Source organism: Plasmodium relictum (assembly GCF_900005765.1).
Source record: "Plasmodium relictum strain SGS1 genome assembly, chromosome: 13".
Lineage (NCBI taxonomy): Eukaryota > Apicomplexa > Aconoidasida > Haemosporida > Plasmodiidae > Plasmodium > Plasmodium relictum.
Window position 1 is genome coordinate 1,858,747 of NC_041691.1, and position 20,080 is coordinate 1,878,826.

General features: G+C 17.1%; 5 protein-coding genes across 5 annotated transcripts; 2 read left to right on the forward strand and 3 right to left on the reverse strand.

Annotated features, from left to right (window-relative positions):
- Window positions 1–21: 21 nt before the first annotated feature.
- On the forward strand, window positions 22–1,191 carry PRELSG_1347800 (conserved Plasmodium protein, unknown function; the record flags this gene model as incomplete). Its single annotated transcript, XM_028679022.1, has 1 exon — window positions 22–1,191. The coding sequence occupies one exon, from the start codon at window positions 22–24 to the stop codon at window positions 1,189–1,191; it is 1,170 nt and encodes a 389-aa protein (XP_028536110.1).
- Window positions 1,192–3,477: 2,286 nt separating this feature from the next.
- On the forward strand, window positions 3,478–8,748 carry PRELSG_1347900 (conserved Plasmodium protein, unknown function; the record flags this gene model as incomplete). The annotated part of the gene is made up of 1 exon (XM_028679024.1): window positions 3,478–8,748. One exon carries the CDS (start codon window positions 3,478–3,480, stop codon window positions 8,746–8,748), a length of 5,271 nt encoding a protein of 1,756 aa, XP_028536111.1.
- Window positions 8,749–9,630: 882 nt separating this feature from the next.
- PRELSG_1348000 (conserved Plasmodium protein, unknown function) lies at window positions 9,631–11,829 on the reverse strand (the record flags this gene model as incomplete). Its single annotated transcript, XM_028679025.1, has 9 exons — window positions 9,631–9,701; window positions 9,778–9,817; window positions 9,953–10,006; window positions 10,089–10,247; window positions 10,327–10,452; window positions 10,542–10,602; window positions 10,848–11,506; window positions 11,625–11,700; window positions 11,789–11,829. 9 exons carry the CDS (start codon window positions 11,827–11,829, stop codon window positions 9,631–9,633), a joined length of 1,287 nt encoding a protein of 428 aa, XP_028536112.1.
- A 1,371-nt stretch (window positions 11,830–13,200) lies between these two features.
- On the reverse strand, window positions 13,201–15,354 carry PRELSG_1348100 (conserved Plasmodium protein, unknown function; the record flags this gene model as incomplete). Its single annotated transcript, XM_028679026.1, has 1 exon — window positions 13,201–15,354. The coding sequence occupies one exon, from the start codon at window positions 15,352–15,354 to the stop codon at window positions 13,201–13,203; it is 2,154 nt and encodes a 717-aa protein (XP_028536113.1).
- A 345-nt stretch (window positions 15,355–15,699) lies between these two features.
- Window positions 15,700–19,898, reverse strand: PRELSG_1348200 (conserved Plasmodium protein, unknown function; the record flags this gene model as incomplete). Its single annotated transcript, XM_028679027.1, has 3 exons — window positions 15,700–15,771; window positions 16,002–16,144; window positions 16,280–19,898. The coding sequence occupies 3 exons, from the start codon at window positions 19,896–19,898 to the stop codon at window positions 15,700–15,702; spliced, it is 3,834 nt and encodes a 1,277-aa protein (XP_028536114.1).
- Window positions 19,899–20,080: the final 182 nt, after the last annotated feature.

Consider the following 20,080-nt stretch of genomic DNA (forward strand, 5'->3'; position numbering starts at 1 on the left):
TTACAAATTTAGATGGAAAAAATGTTGAATTTCAAATTAATTAATTTTTTAATTGTATATATATTTTATGTTCGTATATATCAATCTCTAAATGAAATAATTGATGCTCAGAAAGAGCTGGATAATTTCTATTTGTGTGATTATAAATGTGATGAAGGAGAAATTTGTATATATACTAATAAACAAAATAACGTGTACAAATGCATTAAAAAAGAAGAAAACGAAGTAGCATTAAGAATAGGTAAGAACAATTCTGCAAAAAAAAAAAATAGTGATAAGGATAAAAATGAAAAAAATCGCGAAATATATAATATGGATAGAATAAAAATTCCTAAATCATTTTTATGTAATTCTGAAGAATCAAAGAAATGTAAAAATCAAGTGTGCTTAAAAAATAAAAATAAAGCTATGTGCTTATGCCCAAGCGGTAAAAAATTTATGAATAATGAATGTAAGGATATAATTGTTTTAAATAAAAAATGCCCTGAACATTTATGTGATAGTAATGCTACATGTTTTTTAAATGAAACAAAAATGAAATTTAAATGTATATGTAATGATGGATACTGGGGATTTGGAAATGTATGTTTTCCTTTGAAAAATTTATTATCTAATAAAGGGAAAATATATAAAAATAAAAAAAAAAGAAATGATAAAAATTCTTTCCCAAAAAATAAAAAATATAAAGAGAAAAGGAAGAAAAGTGATGAAACAGAAAATAAGAAGAAAGAAGGAGAAAGAAAAGAAAAAAAAGAAAAATTGGAAAATATAGGAACTACTAATGATTCTTTCCACTTGGATAAGAATGCGAAAATACAAAATTATTCTAGAAAAGGAAGAATTTTAAATGATGCTGGTTGCAAATTAGATTGTGGAGAACATGGGAAATGTGTAAAAGAAAACAATTATGAATATTGTGTTTGCAATCCTGGATATTCTAGTAATATAGAGAATAATTTTAAATGTGAAGAACACTGTAAAGTAAATAACGGGGGATGTGATCCTAATGCATCATGTGAACCTGTAGAACCAGCAGATGAAGAAAAAAATAACGTTATAAAAGGGGTTGGAGTTATTTGTAAATGCAAAAATGAAGATACAAAGTATAATGGTTATTACTGTAGTTCTAGTTATTTAATAAGTTTTAATTTTTTCTTCCTTATTTTATTTTTTTTATATTTATTTCACTGAATTATACAATTATTTTATTTAATTATTTTAATTTTTTTTTTTTTTTGTTTATTATAACAGTAAATATGCTTAATTATAATTCAAAAAAGATATATATATATATATATATATATATATATATATATATATATATATATATATATAGTATAATATAAAATTATTTGAATATATATTTTTTTTTTATTTTTCGTAAGCTTCAATTAGCCTTTTTTTTTCCCCTTTTTTCGTTTATAAGGTTATGTATATATTTTCTCATATATTAAAAATTTTTGATTATACCCTTATTCATATAGGAAGAAATTTCTTTTTTTATATATAACTGATATTTCAGAACACTTTTCATCGTTATTATTTTTGAGAAACTTTTTATATATCTAATCTATGATATATATTTATTTCATATTTAAAAAGATATTTGATTATTCTAAGGATTTGTTCTCGATATTAAAAAAAAAAAAAAAAGCATGCACCTCTCATAAAGTATTTTTGTAATTGTCTAATAAAAATATATATTATTTTTTTTATTATTCTCGTATATGAATTTACATAAAATTATGATTTCTTCTATTGAATACTATATTTTATTTTTTAATATAATTTATTTTTAAATATATTAACGAAAATACATATAATTTAAAGTAAAGAACAAAATGGGCTTATTAAGATAAGAAAATTAAATTACAAATAATGGTATTCATAAAATTATTTTTTATTTTCTTATCAGAATTTTATAAAGGTATAGTTTTGTTAAAACGAAAAAAGAAAAAAAAGGAAAATTTTATAAGATAAACTATTTATTTTTTAATTTAGACATCTTTATATATTATAAATTTTAGATTACCAAAAAAAAAAAAAAAAATAATAAAAAATAAGGCATCTGATTTTTACAAGCATATTTATTTATTTTGATATTTTTTATATTGTTATCTTTATATTTTTTTTTAATTTGATATATCAGAAAGTATATTTTTCTAATTTTTGGTTACTGAAATAAATTTTAAATAAATATTAACTTATATTTTTCTTATAAGCTATTAAAAATATGTGAATTAAAAATTCTTGAGTATATATAGTAGCAAATAATAACAAAAAATATGTTAACTCATGTTTTTTAAAATCTGCCATTATTTTACTCAAGAAATAACACATTAATATTCACATTTTTGTTTTACTTTATTTTTTTCCTCTAAAATATTTCTAAATAAATTATAAATGTAACTTAAAATTTTAATTTTTTTCTTTTTTTTTTCAATAAAATTATTTTAAAAATACTTTATTAAACTATTTTTCATACTTTAAAGTTTATTTTTATTTTTTCCTAGTATCATAAATATTTTATCAAAGATGCATATGATTTCATTTTATTTAAAAATATTTAAGTATATAGAGTCATTTAATTATTTTACTTCTTTTTATATAAGAATGTAAGTATTATATGAATACTTAATAATCCTACTAGCTTCAGTTTAATAATATATATATTTTTGTCTTTTTTTACCTTTTTTAAATTCAATATAAATACGAATAACAAATTTGTTGATTTTTTAAAATATATTTTTTTTTTTTAAATTGAAAATAAAAGGAAAAAAAATAAAAAATCATATAATACTAAAAAGAGGAAAAATGAAAAAATATTAATTTCCAAATTAAATTAAATAAAAAAAAAAAAATTATTATATATTTCCTTTTAATTTATTTTGAAAATTATAGTTTATTTTGACTATTTATTTAAAGGAAAATTAAATGAAATAATTTTTTCTTTTTTTTTCTTTTTTTCTTTTTTTTTTTTAGAACATTTTTAAAAATATAAAACATTTTTTATATTTATAATAATAATAATAATTAAATTTGATTATGTTTTTGGTTTTATAAAATGAAAGTTGATACAAATATAATTCTAAGTATATATATATTTGTAAGATATATATATATTTTTTTTTTTTTTTTTGAATAAGTATTATTAAAATTTTTATTTTTTATACCGCTTTAAAAATGCAGAAAAGATTGAAATATAACAATTTAACAGAATAAGTAAATGGTTTGAAATTTTTTTAAATATATACTATTTATTAAGAAAAATTTTAAATGTAATACTTGTATTACATTATATATATATATATATAATTCTTAATTATTTTTCGTTTTCTCCTTTTCTCCATTTTTCCCTTTTTTTCGATTGTTAACATTCTCCAAAAAGAAAAATTATTAAAATTTTGTAAATTGTAAATGATTCGTTGTTGATTAATGACTATTTTTTTTTTTTTTATTTATTAACACATATTAATAATGTTACAAGGGAAGATAAAAAAATTTAAACTTCCAATAGACAATAATATTGAAAATTTTATAAAAGATATAAGTATAAGAAAAAATGAATATATATATGCATGTGACGCAGTAGACCTTGATAATATTAATTTAAAAGCTGATTCAATAATTAATTTTTTTAATTTTATTAATGAAAGTTATAGTCATCTTTTATTATTGTTATGTCAGGAAGGTTTTGATACTGTTTTCAATTATATTAGGATATCCGATAATTTCAATGATATAGAACAAGAAAAAATTTTTGGTTGCTTAACTATTTTAATAGAAAAAAGTGTAGATATATTTAAAAATTATTTTAAATGCATAGAAAATTGTAATATAAATAATGAATCTGAGAATTTGGATAAATTGAAGATTTTATTAAGCTCAAATAATAGTATAATGAATATTATCATTAAATGCTTAGAAGATAATCAGAAAGAATATTCATTAAATGAGAAAAAAAAAAAGTTTACTTTTTTTGAAATTAATGAAACTTTAGTTTCATATTTCAATGCTTTAACTTTCATATATATAAATATTTTTAATTTTTATTATAATAAAAATTTTAGTAAACAACAAAATACGGAAGTTATTGTAAATACTCAAAGAGGAAGAAAAAAGCAAAAAAAAGATAATGAGGAAGAAACAAACATTGCATTAAAAAATATAAATTGTCTTTTAAATAATATAATTTTATTGTTAAGCAATATAAACTTTAATATTTTTTATAGTGAATTAAACAATTCTATAACTGATTTATATTTGCAATTTTTTTTAAATATATATTTAATTAATCAAGAAAATAACAATATATTTAATATGAGTGTTTATCATAATCACATATCTGTTATAATAGGAACATTGTTAAAATTATATATCAAAAAAGAGAATAGTGATTTTTCTTTAATAGACAAAAAAGAAGAAAATAGTTCGTACAATATTATGTCACATATGGAATATTCAAAAGATAATTATGATATTAATAATAGTCATGAGAATGACAATAATAAAAATAATATTAATATTGATAATGATAGAATTAATAATGATAATGATAATATCGATAATGATAGCAATAAAAATAAAAATAACAAAAATGAAAATGTTTCATCTGATAAATTTTATTCTTTTTCTTTTACATACATATTTTTAAATTACTGTAAAAAATGTTCTAATATAAACGTATGTGATGCAATACTAAGAGTAAGAAATACTGATATTCCTTTAATTATTATAAAAGAATTCATTGATTATATAAAAGAAAATGCTTTGTTATATCTAAATTTAAGTGTGCAGGCACATATGCAAAATGAAATAATTAATGTATTAAATTTTCTTGAATATTTTTCGAAAAATTTAAGTTGTTATTTGCTTACTTATTTAAAAGATTTAACGGATATGTTAGGTATAGATATTTATTATATAAGAAAGTCCATTTTTGAGATTTTTAAGAATTTTATAACTTTAGCAAAAGCTAGTGAAGAAATAAAAGAAAATTGCAAAAACTCAATTGATAATTATGAATTAGGTGATACTTTTAAAAATAATTTCTATGAAGAAGATGATGAGGAGGATTATGAGGAAAATGAGGATTACGATGAAGAAAATGATAATTTTACAGAAGATGATGAAGAATTTTCTGAAGAAGATGAATTTAATAGTGATTATGGTGCATCGAAAAAAGGAATAACAAAAAAAAATAGTAATTTAGATAACAAGAGTTCTAAAGAAAAAAAAAAAAACAAAAAAAAAATAAAAAGGAAAAATATAAACAAAAAAAAAAAAAAAAAAAAAATGAAAACTTTTTTAAAATCATTATATTTAAATATAAATGAAGGTAGCATGAGTACATATAAAGACATCATAAATAAAATAGTTCTAGATGATACTCACTTTTTACAGTTATGTTTTAAAGAATGCTTAAAAAATAGAGCATTTATTATGAATGTGTTAATATCAAGGCAATATGATTCTAAGTTGCATGTTCGTTGTCATTTATTAAAAATTTTTCAAGAATTGATAGAGAATAATTTTATCCCTTTAAATTATTATAATAATCTATGCCTAATATGCAGTGAACGAATAAATGATAAATCTCCCTTAGTTAGACAAAGAGCATTTTCTTTGCTTTCTTGTATAGCAAGTGATGTAGTAAAAAATAAATATGTAATTCCATTAAACACAAATAAAATAAAAAAAGAATTAAATAATTTGAATAAGAGAAAAAATTTATTAGTAGAAAAGGAATCTAGAGGTAAAATTAAAAATGAAAGAAGTAATTCTAATTGTGAAAATGGAAAAGAAACAAAAAAAAATGTTAAGAATGATGTGAAGAAAAATGGAAAAAATCAAAAGAGAATTAATCTTTCTGATAGTGATGATGATACTACTTCATCCTCTGTATTAAAAGAAAAATCAAATGAAAATAATTATCAAAGCAAATTTGATTTACTAATAAAAATGTACAATGAAGTTTTATTTATTTCAATGATCGTAGATCAGTGTGTTGACTTATGCTTTAAGTTATTATATTCAGTTATAGAAACAGATCAAAAAAGTTCCATTAGATTTATAATATTAGCTCACTTATGTGGAAATAAAATAGCTGAAGAACAAATGAATAAAGTATGGTCTTTGATTTTTAGTAATAATAGTAGTATTGTTGAAATGATAATAAATGAATTTGTTAATGTAAATATTTATTGTGATGATTATAGAATTAGTGCATTTAGATTAATTAATGTTACTCTTAATAGCAAATTAAAAGATTTGTCTTGTATAGAAAAAATAATAGAATGCTTATTACTACAAGAAAAAACTAATGTAAGCATTAGCAAATTACTGGATGAATTATTTAACATTATTTTTGTCGATACATTTAGTGAAAATAAAAATTTAATTATAAAAGAAGGAGCTTTAATTCTAATGAAAATCTTGTGTTATTCTATTCACACTGTTAATTTAAAGAAAGGAAAAAAAGAACATTATTTTATTTTTAGTAATAAAAGAAAACATCTTATAATATTATTTATAAATCAATATAAGTATAATTTGCATTTCATAAATCTTTTAATTTTAATTTTGAGGTATAATAAAACCAATAAAATTATACAAAATTTATTAATTATTTTATTTAATTTAATTTTTGATCATATTGTCGATAAAAATGAAAATGAAGAAGAAAACTTTTTCAAAAAGAATTCATCTAATATATTGGATAATTTTAAAGAAAATAACAGTAGTAATTATCAAATGAAAAATAGTAAGTATTCAGATGATTATTATTATTTATATGATCATAAAAATATTTGGTTTAGATGCTGCCAATCAATTATTGAAAGTATGTATGAGCATTTCGATGATTTTCTTATTATATTCACTGCAAAATTAAAAAGTATTTTAAACATAATATGTAATAAAAAAAATGTAGATAATATTATAAACAACAACGATGATGATGAAAAAATAACAGATAAAAAGATAGAAGAAAACAACTTTTTTAATAAGGTTTCATGCTTTACTTTAACAAAATTTATATTTGTATCTGGACATTTAGGCTTATATACATATATATATGCAGAAAAAATACAAAATAAATTAAAGAAAATTGTATCAAAAAGTGATAATAATTATGGGATGTGTACTAAGGAAGAAAAAGATAGAGAATATTTTGATTACGTAGTTGAACATATGATTGTATGTAGTAATTTACTTGGAAAAAAAATTATTCCTTTAATTTTTTTAATTTTAAGAAATCCAGATAATTTTTTTAATGAATTCATAATTAAAGATGACTCTCTAGAAAATTTATGTGATAGATTTTTTGATTCATCTAATGTAAAAGAGAAAAATATATATATGCACTATGAAATGTATTTACTAGTTCTTGTTTGTTTATTAACATTATGCAAATTTTCTATTATTTCTCAAAATTTCTGTCAAAAGATTATTAATAATCACGTATCTATTATACAGTTAATTGTTTCTATTATAATTAAAGACAACAATCAGATTTTTACTCATAAAGTAGAAGTATCGTGTGATAACAATAAAGAAGTAAAAAAAAAAAGTGTTCAATTCATTGATAATTTAAACAATATGATGGAAATAAAAGATTTACCAAATAATAATGAAAATGAAGAGGTAATAAAAAAAAATGATGATTATTTATGTATTGAAAATAGGGATAAATTAAATACAACATTTGAAAAAACAGATGAAAATGAAAAATTGAAAAATGGTATAATGTATAAAACTATATCAAATATACGAAAAATGTTATTAATTAGTTATGCTGATTTATTATATAGGCATCCAAATCTCTTAGAACCTTATAACAAATATATTTTTAAAGTTTTAAATGATGAAGATATAAACATGAGAAGAACTGCTGTCTCTGTTTTTACTCATTTATTTATGACAGATACAGTAAAAGCAAAAAATATTTTACTTATTCATATGATGTATTTAACAATTGATAAAGATGAAAAAATATCAAGTGGTTCCAAATCTTTTTTTTATGAATTAGATAGAAAATCGCATATTACATTAGTTAATAATATTTGTGATATGATTTCTGTTTTGGCAAGGAATGAAAGAAAATTAGAATATGAAATGAACAAAGAAATATTACTATTTTTATTGACTTTTATAAAAAAAAGTAAATATAATGAAACATTAGTAGAAAAAATTTTTAAAAAAATGAAAGAAGTAAATATTAATAAAACAGACGCTCTTCATTTATATATGCAAGTATTTTTAAATATACAAATAGATGAAAAAATATTAGGAAAAATAAGTAAATGTTTCCCTTTAATTAGATATATAATAAGAGAAAACCAATATATTCTGGACAATTTTGTTCTTATTTGCAAAAAAGCAACTGAAAAAAAAAGAGGAAGACCAACTGAAGAAGTTCAGCAGCAATCTAATACAGTTAATGGAGGAGACAAATCTACTAAAGAGAAAATAGAAAATGATAAGCATGAAAATAAAATGAGAGAATTAGCAGAAGATATTTTAGGAAAAATAGAATCAACAACAAATAAATCAAAGAGTTTTTTGAATATAAATAGTTTATCCAATTCATTTAAAAAAAGAGCTTCAAAAAATAAAAACGAAGAGGATGCTTATAAAAATGATGAAGATATTAATAAAAGTGAAGTAGACATAAATAAAGATGAACAAGAAATAAATAAAAATGAAGAAGAAACAAATAAAAATGAAGAGGAAATAAATAAAAGTTGAGAGGAAATAAAATAAGAAAAATAGACATATACAATTATACGTTCATCCAATGTTTAATAATGAAAAAAAATAAAGTAAAAGTGAAAAACGATTAGTATTTGAGTAACTAATTTATTTAAATGATATGAATATATGAATAATAATTTTTTAAACTTATATATTTATTTATTTATATTTATAATATTTTTAGTTTCTTCTTATTCTTATTCATATTATTATTATAGCTCATTTAATTTTTATTTTATTATTTATTTAATTTATTTATTTATTTATTTATTTATTTATTTATTTATTTATTTATTTATTTATTTATTTATTTATTTTTTATTTTTTTTTTTTTTTTTGTCTATCGATACAAAACTTAAAATGAGTCTTTATGGATATCTTTATAATATTTGTGAAAATTTTTAATTTCTTGCTTAATTATCATAGTTTTTTTTACTCTTTCTTTATATATATTTTTATTAATTTTATTATTTATTCAAAAACAAAAAAAAAAAAAAAAAATGGAGAAAAATACTTCGTATTTTTAGTAAATTTATTACATTATATTTTTTTTAAAGTACAAATATTCATTATTATTATATTTTACTTTTATGTATAATACATATTTTTTTTTCAATTTTTATTAATTTTGTTAATCTTAATCGTTAATATATATTTCTTAATGTATAGTATATAAAAAAGGTGTATTTCTTTTTTTTTTTTTTTCTTTTTGCGTATGTTGAATTTTAAGTTTTTTTTTTAAAAAATATTTTTATATTATTTTTTATTTTCACAGGAAAGTGTTTTCTGTTTCATTTCTTTTTCTATTAGAACATTCCTTAGAAAAAATATTATTGACATTTTTTTTTAAAATTTATTTTTATTATATTTTTTTTTTTAAATATAATTTAACCTTTTAAATTTCTCAAATATTTCTGAATTGGATATAAGAGATTGTTCAATCATTTCTTAAAAGTTTTTAATTAAAAAGAAAGAATGTATAAATATCTTATTTAAGAGAATTTTATTTTTATTTATTTTTACCAGTGATGACATAATGGGCAATTTCTTTTTTTATATTTACCTAAGATTAATTATTAATTTTTAATTTTTATTATTTTTTATTATTCTTTTTTCTTTTGGTATACATTAAGATATGTTATATTTAGCCATTTTTGTACACTAGTACATATATATAATTTTTTTTTATTTTTTTTACTAAATAATAAATAAATTCACTTATCCATGGTAAAATGATTAAATTAATATTTTTCTATAAAAAAAAAAAAATATATAAGCATAATAATATTATCTATCAAATTAAAAATAGAATTTTTTTATAATTTTTATTCAACCTCAAAATTGTTTGGTAACAAATCCATCAATGAATATTGATCTAAATTTTTTTGAAAAATATAATGAATATTTTTTTGAGCTTTATTGTGTGCAATTTTTTTTTTCATTATGATTTCAACTTCTTTTTTAAGTTTAATTCTATTTTTTATTTTTTCTTGCTGTAATTATAAAAAAGGAAAATAATAAAAGAGAAAATATATATATATCACTACTGAATAATATCATTAATGCTATTACAGTTTCTTCATAAAAATCTTCACTTTTTTTTTCAAAGTTTTTTAGGGATAAAAGCTTTTCTTTCCTTATATTTTCATAATAATCTATTTTATATTTAATTTTTTTCAACTCTTGTTCTTCATATATCTATATAAGTAGAATAAAAAATGATAAAATAAAAAGAAAAATAGAATAAGAATAATTAAGTAAAACAATGAAAAATTAAAATAAATTACTTCTTTTAATGCCTTATTTAAGACTTCTTCAACTATTTTTTCAATTTCAGGTTTTACTCTCCTTTTTTAATATTAAAAATAAAGAATTCATGAAAAAAAAAAAAAGAAAAAAAAATATAAATATATGTTATTTATTGTTGAATGCATATTTATTTGGTATTCTAAGTATTAATTTTATTTCAACTTTTGTCTTTAATATTTTTCTATTATTAATTTTATTATTAAAATTTTTATGTAATCTTATATTTTCCTATTTATTTATATTTTTTTAATTTTGACTTTTCTTTTTTTTTTAATTTTATATACTCATAATATTTAGAAAAATCATCAAGAAAAACTTGTGTCTGAGCATTTTTATAAGTTGATTTTTTTATTAGTTTTGATCTTTTATATAGAATTATCTTTTTTCTTTTTGTTTCTAATTCTTTTTTTTTTGTTTTCTTATATTGTTCTATTAAATCTAAATTTTGAATATCTTCTTCTGAACTTTCTTCTAATGTTGAACCACTAGAAAGAATGGAGATTTTATTTTCCTTATTATATTCATCACATTTTTCAGATTGAATACATATATTTTCTTTTTTTAGAAGCTCATTTAGATAATTATCATCATTTTTTATTAACTTTGTACACATTTTACTATTTTTTTCATTTTGCGTAAAATTTTTATTTAAATATTTTATAGAATTACATTTTTCGTTTTCACTATTATTTATATTAACAGATTGTATTTTTTCTGATTTTATATCACATTTATTTAAATAATTTACTTTACTTTTTTTTTCTTTAATGCCCTTAAATCCATTAAGTTTGCTACCTGTTTTATTTTTTATATTAGATTTAACCTTTTGATCATTTGTATTTATTTTAATATCTCGGGCATTTTTAAATAAATTATATTCTTTTTTTTTATTTTCTACTTTAGTGTAACTTGCATTATCTTTTGTATTAAATATATTTTCATTCTATTTAATTAAGTATATATATAAAATAAAAAAGAAAATGATAAATAAAATAAAGTTTTCATTTTTTTCTTTGTATGATAAAAATTCTATAACAAAAATTTTTTTTTTATTATTATACATTTTTAGTAGCCTTAAAATTTTTAGAATTTAAATTTTTATCTGGGTTATCTTCTTGAAGTTTATTATATTTTATTCTGAGAATTAATAATAAAAAAATATATATAAAATAGTGTAGTTTAAAAAAAAAAAAGAAATTTATAATGAATATATAAAATATGTTACCCTATTGGCTTTATTTGAAATTTATATTCTATATTCTCCATTTTTTCTTATATAAGAAAAAAAGATAAAATAAATTATTTTACTTTATTTAAAAAATTTATAAATTTTTTATAATATATTAACAAAAATTAAAAGTAAAAATACTAAATATACCAGATTTTATTAAAATTTTACATGTCTTTTTTTTTTTTTTTTATTAATTTAAAAAAAGAAAAAGAAAACATATGCACAGTGAAACGACTCAACAAAATATATATTAATTTTAAAAATTGATATAATATTTTAATTTTCCATGCAGAATACTTTAATTATACAAATAATATTAAAATATAATTGAAATAAAAATGATAAACTTACATAGATATTTAATTTTTATCTTGTATAATGAATTCTTATTTGATATAAATTTCATGAATTTCTACATTTATTTAATTTTTTTTTTTTTTTATAATAAGTAGTAGTAGATAACTTTTATATTTAACGTTTTCATATATATATATATATATGATTCTTATTTTCTTAATTTTTTTTTTTTTTATTAAAGAATAAGTTTTCAATTTAACATTTATGTATAAATACTTTTTTTATTTATTTCTTTAATTATCCTTAGATTCTAGTATCTATTTTTCTTTAACCATAAATTTTTTTTTTTTATATTTAAAAAAAAAAATAGTTCTAAAATTTTGAAAAAATATAGACAGTTCCTGTTCAAGTTTTTAGTGAAATTATTTAAGTGTTAATCATAATCATTACATAAAAAAAATAAATATAGTAAAAATGATTAAGTTATATTTTTATTTTAAAAAAAAAATACAAAAACAATAAGAGAAATATTGAAATAACGAAAAGTATCATAAAAATAGAATAGTATATATATTACAAATAAAAAATTAATTTGAAATTAATCATATTTAATAATGTATATTTTAATATTTATTCATTATTTATATTAATTTATAAATGAAATAAAATACAAATGATTAAAAATATTAAACATGGGTTCATCTACTATTAAAAATAAAATAAATAAATAAAAATGAATTTATATTAAAATTACTACATAATTAAAATATAAAAGGTTAATTATATATTTTATATTTTATGAAATTTAAAAATTATAATCCTATAAAAATAAATTTTTAATTTAAAATTATAACATATAAATTAAATTTGTCAAGAATATTTTTTAGTAATTTATATAATTTATAATTAAAAATTACTTCCACATGAAAAAAAAAATTTACTTTTATTTATATATTCACATAAAAAATAAAAAGTTAACTATGATTACAAATATATATTTTTCTGTCTTTATCGTATTTATTTAAATTAAATTTTAATTATTGAAAATATTTTTATAAATTTTTTTAATGTATCATAATTTTTAATTAAAAAGGTATTTATAAATTTATTTACAAAAATAAAAAATCATATAAAATATTTTGAAAACTTTGAATTTCTTTTATATTATAATTGATAAAACATTCATTTTTTAAATTATTTTTTACCTTTTTTTCATTTTCATTAATTTTTACATTAATATTATCATATATTTTCTTTAGTTTATATATATATATTTTTTTTTCTTTAACTGAATCTAGTAAATTTTTAAATTTATTTTTATCTATGTAGTTTAATAAATAAAAAAAATTCGAGGGAAAATAAAGGACTAGTATTAGTAAATATTCCAAAAAATAAAAAAAATAGTTATTGTCAATATAAAATGATTTCCTTATAAAAAAGTTAAAAAAATGTTCATTAATTATATCAATTAAATATTCATTTTTAAAATCTAACAGTCTTATACACTTAAAAATAAGTAATTTCACATATATATCTGTTTTATTGAAATATTGTATAATATTAAAAGTAAATTCTATCATAAAGTAACAAAAAAAATTATTCTTTAACTCATCTATTTTTTTATTCTCTTTTTTTTTATTTTTTTTTACATATTTAGTATCAAACTCATCTTCTGAAGTATTATTATCTATAAAAATTTCGTATAAATTATAATTATTTAATGAATTTAGAAAAAGCAAATATTTACTGTGAAGTTTTTCTATATCAAATAAATTATCATCATATAAATTCATCTTGTAATTTAATAGATTATTTTTTCTAAGATAATATAATATACTTAAAAAATAATAAGTAAGGTTAGAGTCTTTTTCTTTTAAGATATTTACACATTTTATATTTCTAAGAACTATATAATTTATTTTTATATTTTTACATACTTTATTATCACTGAATAATTTAAATATTTCTTGGGATATTATATTCAAATAAAGTAATTTTAAATAATTAATATTATCTTTTATATGTAAACAATTATCAAAAAACATTTTAAATGTATCAAAATACAATTTTTTATTTATGTAAGCTTCTTCATCTAATGAAATAAAGTTTTCAATTTTTTCAAATAAATGTTCATCACTAATATAGTTACTTTTTTTAAACATATTTTTTAATAAATTAAAATGCGTAAGAATATATAAATCATAAATAGTTTCATTTTTACTTTGTTCTTGGATATATAAATTAATAATAGAATTAGAGTAAGAGCTATTTTTATCACTTTTATTATTATGAAATATATCTAAATTAAATTCTATATTTATATTATACACAATTTTTAAGAATTCTTCTTTTTTAATGATATCTTCATCATATAAATAATTTAGTAATAACAAACTGGTATACATATTGTTTTTTATATTCAAATAAATATTATTGTAATTATGTAACAATATATTTTTAATTTTTAAGTATGCTTTTTTCATTTCGGTAGAGATATCTTCTTCATTTAATATAAAATGTTCTTGTAAAAATGTTTGAAATTTTTTATTTACTTCATATTTATATATATCATTTTTATATATTTCCTCTTCTTTTGCATTTTTTTCAGTTATTTCTATTTTATTGGAATAGCACCACTTATTTAGTGTATTATCTTCAATTTCTTGAATACATTTTTCATTTGAACAATCTCCATTTTTAGTAGAAGAGAATATATTTTCTTCAATTTCCTTGTAATATTTTATTTTCCAAGAAAAATTTTCATCAATATCTTTTATAAAATCTTTTGTTTTATTAATACTTTCATTTTTTTCATTAAAGAGATAATTAATATTTTCAGAATATAACTTTTTTCTTATTAACATTAAGACATAAAGATGTTTAGAATTTAAAAAACAAGAATTCCGAAATAAGTATTCAATTATCTCAGCTAGTATCTTTGAATTTAGTAAGTTATATTTGAAGGAATATATAAATATTGATATTACTTCATTTATATTAAAATTATTAAGGTGAATTAAAATTTTATCTTGTATTTCTTTTATTTTTATTAGATTATATTCATCTGCCCTGTTCTTTATTGTTTTAATTAATATTTCGAAATTATATTTCTCATTTTCTTTTTCTATAGGCAGAGAATATGAAATATGATTTATCTTTTTTTTTTTTTCAGTAAAATCACAATATGTTTTAAAATTACTTTGTTTTACAATAAAGTTTTTCACTTTAATATATTTAAATAAAATCATATATTTTTTTTTCATTTTTTCATCAAGTATCTTTTCATTTTTGTTAAAAGTAAACAGAATTTTTTGTATTTCTATGCACAATTTTTTAACTTTTATATATATAAAAAAAAAATATTGACGTAGATTTTTTTTTTTTTTTTTCATATTACTATTTCAACGAAAAAATACAGACTCAATTTTTATTTTTAAATAAAATAAATAAATAAAGCAATGGATTCATAAATAAAATTTAATTAAAAGATATTATCAGGATATTAAAAATACAAGTAAATAAAATTTTAAAAAATATTTTTATAAAGTAAACTTAAAAAAAAGAGCAAAAAGTTTTATTTTATTTTATTTTTTTAAATATATATAATTTTAAAAAAATTTATAAAACCCTTCTTTAATTCCATATAATTCATCTAATGTTTTTAACCAGAAATTTATTAACTAAAAAAAAAAAAAAAAAAAAAAAAACATATATGTATAAATACATCTACTAAAAATATGAATATTTTTGAATCTTTAAAAACATAAAAGTTCATTTTAATATATATTAAAAAAATTTTCTCACTTTTTTTATTATGTATTTTATTTCAATTAAAGAAAAAAAAATTTATATTTTCATTATATAAAAAGTATTGAAATATGATTAAAAATTAAATTTATATTTTTATTACCTCTTCATCTGAATTAGTTTTTATCAAATTGTTTTTAACTTTGAGCAAAAATAAATCTCCATATATTGAAGAATTTTGATATAAAATAGTTTTTATATTTTTATAAATATTTATTAATTTGTTTAAGTCTTTATCTATTTCACCTACAAAAAAAAAAAAAAAAAAATATAAAAATATAAATATTAATATAAGATATTGAATGAAGTATTACTCATATATATATGTATATATTCATATAGTTATAATAGTAAATAATATAATGTTATGAAAAATTTTACTTAAGTCAGAAAGAGTTTCATAATTATAAAAAAAAAAATTGTAAACATCATAGTTGCTTATTTTTCTATTAGAAATATTATTAAAGGATATACGTAATGTCTTTTTATAATTCCAGTTAAAGATACCCCATAAATATAAATTTATATTTTTCTTGCTACATTTAGTTATTTGCATTTTTTTAAGTTTTTTATTAACGTCTTTCATTAGAGGATTATTTTTTCCTTTTAAAATTTTGCTTTTAAAAGAACTATCACTTGACGAGCTACTGTGAATCTTTTTTTTTTCTATATCTGTTTCACTTTTTAATTCATTTTTTTTTCTCCTTTTTCTTTCTTTTTTTATCAACTTTTGATTTATCAATTTGTAATTCTTCTTATCTATTTTTTTATCTGTTTTTAATTTCTTTTTCATTTTATTTAATTTTAAATAATAAAAATTTGCATATGAATACCCAATTAATGGTGTTAAAATAAAATCACGATCTTCATACTTTTTTTTTTTTAAATTTTTACATTTAGGATTTAAAACTTTCACAATGACGTGTTTGCATAATTTATTAATATATATATGCATTACATAAATATATAATAAAATGTTTATATCTTCTTTGCAGTATCTATATAACATTTCTATTTTTTTTATTTTTTCAATTTCTATTAATCTTTTCATATATTCTGAATTCCTATTTTTAAGGAAACTATTATTATCTGTCTGTATATCATTATATATTTTTAAAGTATAATTGTTATTAGAAATTTTATCATCTTTATTTATATATTCATTACTATATTTTAAATTATTTTCTATTTTTAAACAATTTTCCTTTTTTTCAAGTTTCAATAATTCATCTTCATTACATATACTGATACCATCTATATTTTCATCTTTATCTTTTTTAATTTTGTTTGCATTTTCATTTTTGTCATTTATATTTTCATCCTTATCATTTGCAATTTTATTGTTTGTATATTCATTTTCAATATTTATACTTTGGTTTTTAATATTTACATTTTCATTTTTAATATTTATATTTTCATTTTTAATATTTATATTTTCATTTTTAATAGTTATATTTTCATTTTTAGTAGTTATACTTTCACTTTTAATAGTTATATTTTCATTTTTAGTCGTTATACTTTCATTTTTGATATTTGTATTTTCATTTTTAATGTTTATATTTTCATTTTCAGTGTTTATATTTTCATTTTTATTATTTATATTTTCACTTTCATTATTTATATTTTTATCTTCTATACAATTATTATTTGTATTTTCATTTTTATTATTTATATTTTTATCTTCTATACAATTATTATTTGTATTTTCATTTTTATTATTTATATTTTTATTTTTATTTTTATCACTTGTATTTTCATCTATATCAATTAAATTTTTATTATTTATGTTTTCACTTTTATAATACACAAAATTACTATTTATATTTTCATTTTCATTATTTAAACTTTTATTTTCATTGCTTATGTTATAACTTTTTTTTTCGTTTTTTTCATTTTCTTGGCAAAATTCTTCTTCATTGGTGTTATTCAATTTTTGCTTGTTATTTTCAGAAATTTTAAAGAAGTCTGTTATTTTATTTATGTATGAATTTTTTCCTTCATAATTTATATTAATAGTTGATTTTTTATGTGTATTATCATCTTCCTTAGTTGCATTGGTATCCAATGAGTATCCTTTTTTGTAAAATCCTTTTAATTCTGTTTTATTACTAAAGTTATTCTCTCCTCCTTCTTCTTCTTCATATGCTTCTTTTTCTTTTTTTTTTCTTTTACTTTTTTTTTCTTTTTCTTTTTCTTTTTCTTTATTAACTTCTTTCTGTTCTTTTTTTCTTCCTTTAACCTTTTTTTCTTTTTCTATTATTTCATCATCTTGTTCTATAACCTTTTTTCTTTTTTTAATTTTTTCATCCTTTTCTTTCTTTTTTTCTTCTTTATTTTGTTCATTATCTTTTTTTCTTTTTTTCTTTGTTTTTTTTTCATTTTCGTTTCCTTTGATTTTTTCTTTTCTTTCTTGTTTTTTCTTATCCTGTTTATGTTCTTTTCCATTTTTCTCTTGAAATTCTTGTTCCTCATTTTTTTCTTCTTTCTCTTCATTTATTTCTTTTAATCCTTGAAGCATATTTTTGTCTTTTTCTTCTTTTAGTATATTTTGAATTTCTTTTTCATTTTTTTCATAATTTGATTTTTTCAAATTTTGATAATTCTGATATTTTACAAAAGATATATTATCTATATATAATTTTTTTGAATTATCTATTTTTTTTATAATTTCAAGAATTTCAAATATATCAATATCTATATTTAAACAAGAGAAATAATATGAATCGTTAAACCAAAAAAATGAAGGTATAATTAAGAAATATGATAAAATGGTATTTTTATTTTTAAATAAGTTTTTAACAAATCCTCTATAAATAACTCCTTTAGATGATCTAAAATTTGCTAGTAAATTTCCCTTTAATTCATATTGAAAACATTCACCTTCTACTATTTTTTTTCTTACAGTCTTTTTATTATTACTGTCGATTTTCAAATCTTCAACGGCACTTTTTTCATCTTCATTTTCACAATTACTTATATCATTTTGATTGGCGTATTTTTCTTGTGTTGACTTTTCAGGAACATTATTTATTTTGCATTTATCACTAGTATTATGATCGATTTTTTCATTAGTTTCTTTCTTATTTTTATCATATGTAGAAATCATATCATTTATATCATCGTTAGTTAGTAAAACATTGTTTTGCAGTATAATTCTTACATCTATTTTTTTTATCAAATTTAAAAAAAAATAATCTGCATGAAAATGTTTTTCACTCCTATAAATTTTTATTAAATTATTGATCATAATATTTTGTAAATTCTTGTTATTAGCATACAATTTTTTTATTTCAAATAATTTCATAGCTAATTCAAAAGTAATTTCATTCTGTAGATTTTTGCAATAACTTGTTTTGATACTTTCCCATTTTTTATGAAAAAAAACTTTATAATGCTTAAAAGCTTTTTTATATTGTATTAAATATTTATAAGTTTCGAATGATTGAATAATATAAAAAACTTTACTTGATTTTTTTCTTTCTTCATTTATAAGTTTAGTTTTACTTATACTACTATTGAATGAAACTTTCCCATTTTGTTTGATTTTCTTTTCAGATTCATAAGAATGATTGCCATTCATATTTTTTTTTAAAGTGGAACTGGAATTGGAAACATTTCTCTCTTTTTTACTAAAATAACTTAAAATATTTCTTTCCTTTTTTTCATAAATTTTATTAACATTTTTTTCATTTGTAATAACATCTTCATTGTCATTGTCTAAATTATCCTTGCTTAAAGAATTAATTAAGCTATATACATATTTACTATTACTTAAATTATTCAAAATTTTTAAATAGTTAGCTAAAGAAACCTTTTTGTTTGAATTTAAATTAATATTATTTAATTTTAGTTCAGTATTAAAATTTATTATTCTTCCTATTCCTATTTTACTTTTATCTTTTTGCTTAAAGAATATTATATCATTATGCTCAAAATTTTTTAATTTATTTTTTTCTCTATTTTCAATAATTTTATTCTCATTTATTCTTAGCTTTTCCATTTAGTATGTTTAATTTTCTTCTTAAACTAAAAAAAAAAAAAAAAAAAAATTAAATAAAGTAAAATAACTCAAATAATATATTCATTAATAGTAATCATTTTATTATAGTTGTAATTTTAAAATAAAATGGGGAAAGAAATAAATTACACATAAAAATATATATTTTTTGTAAAAAAAAAAAA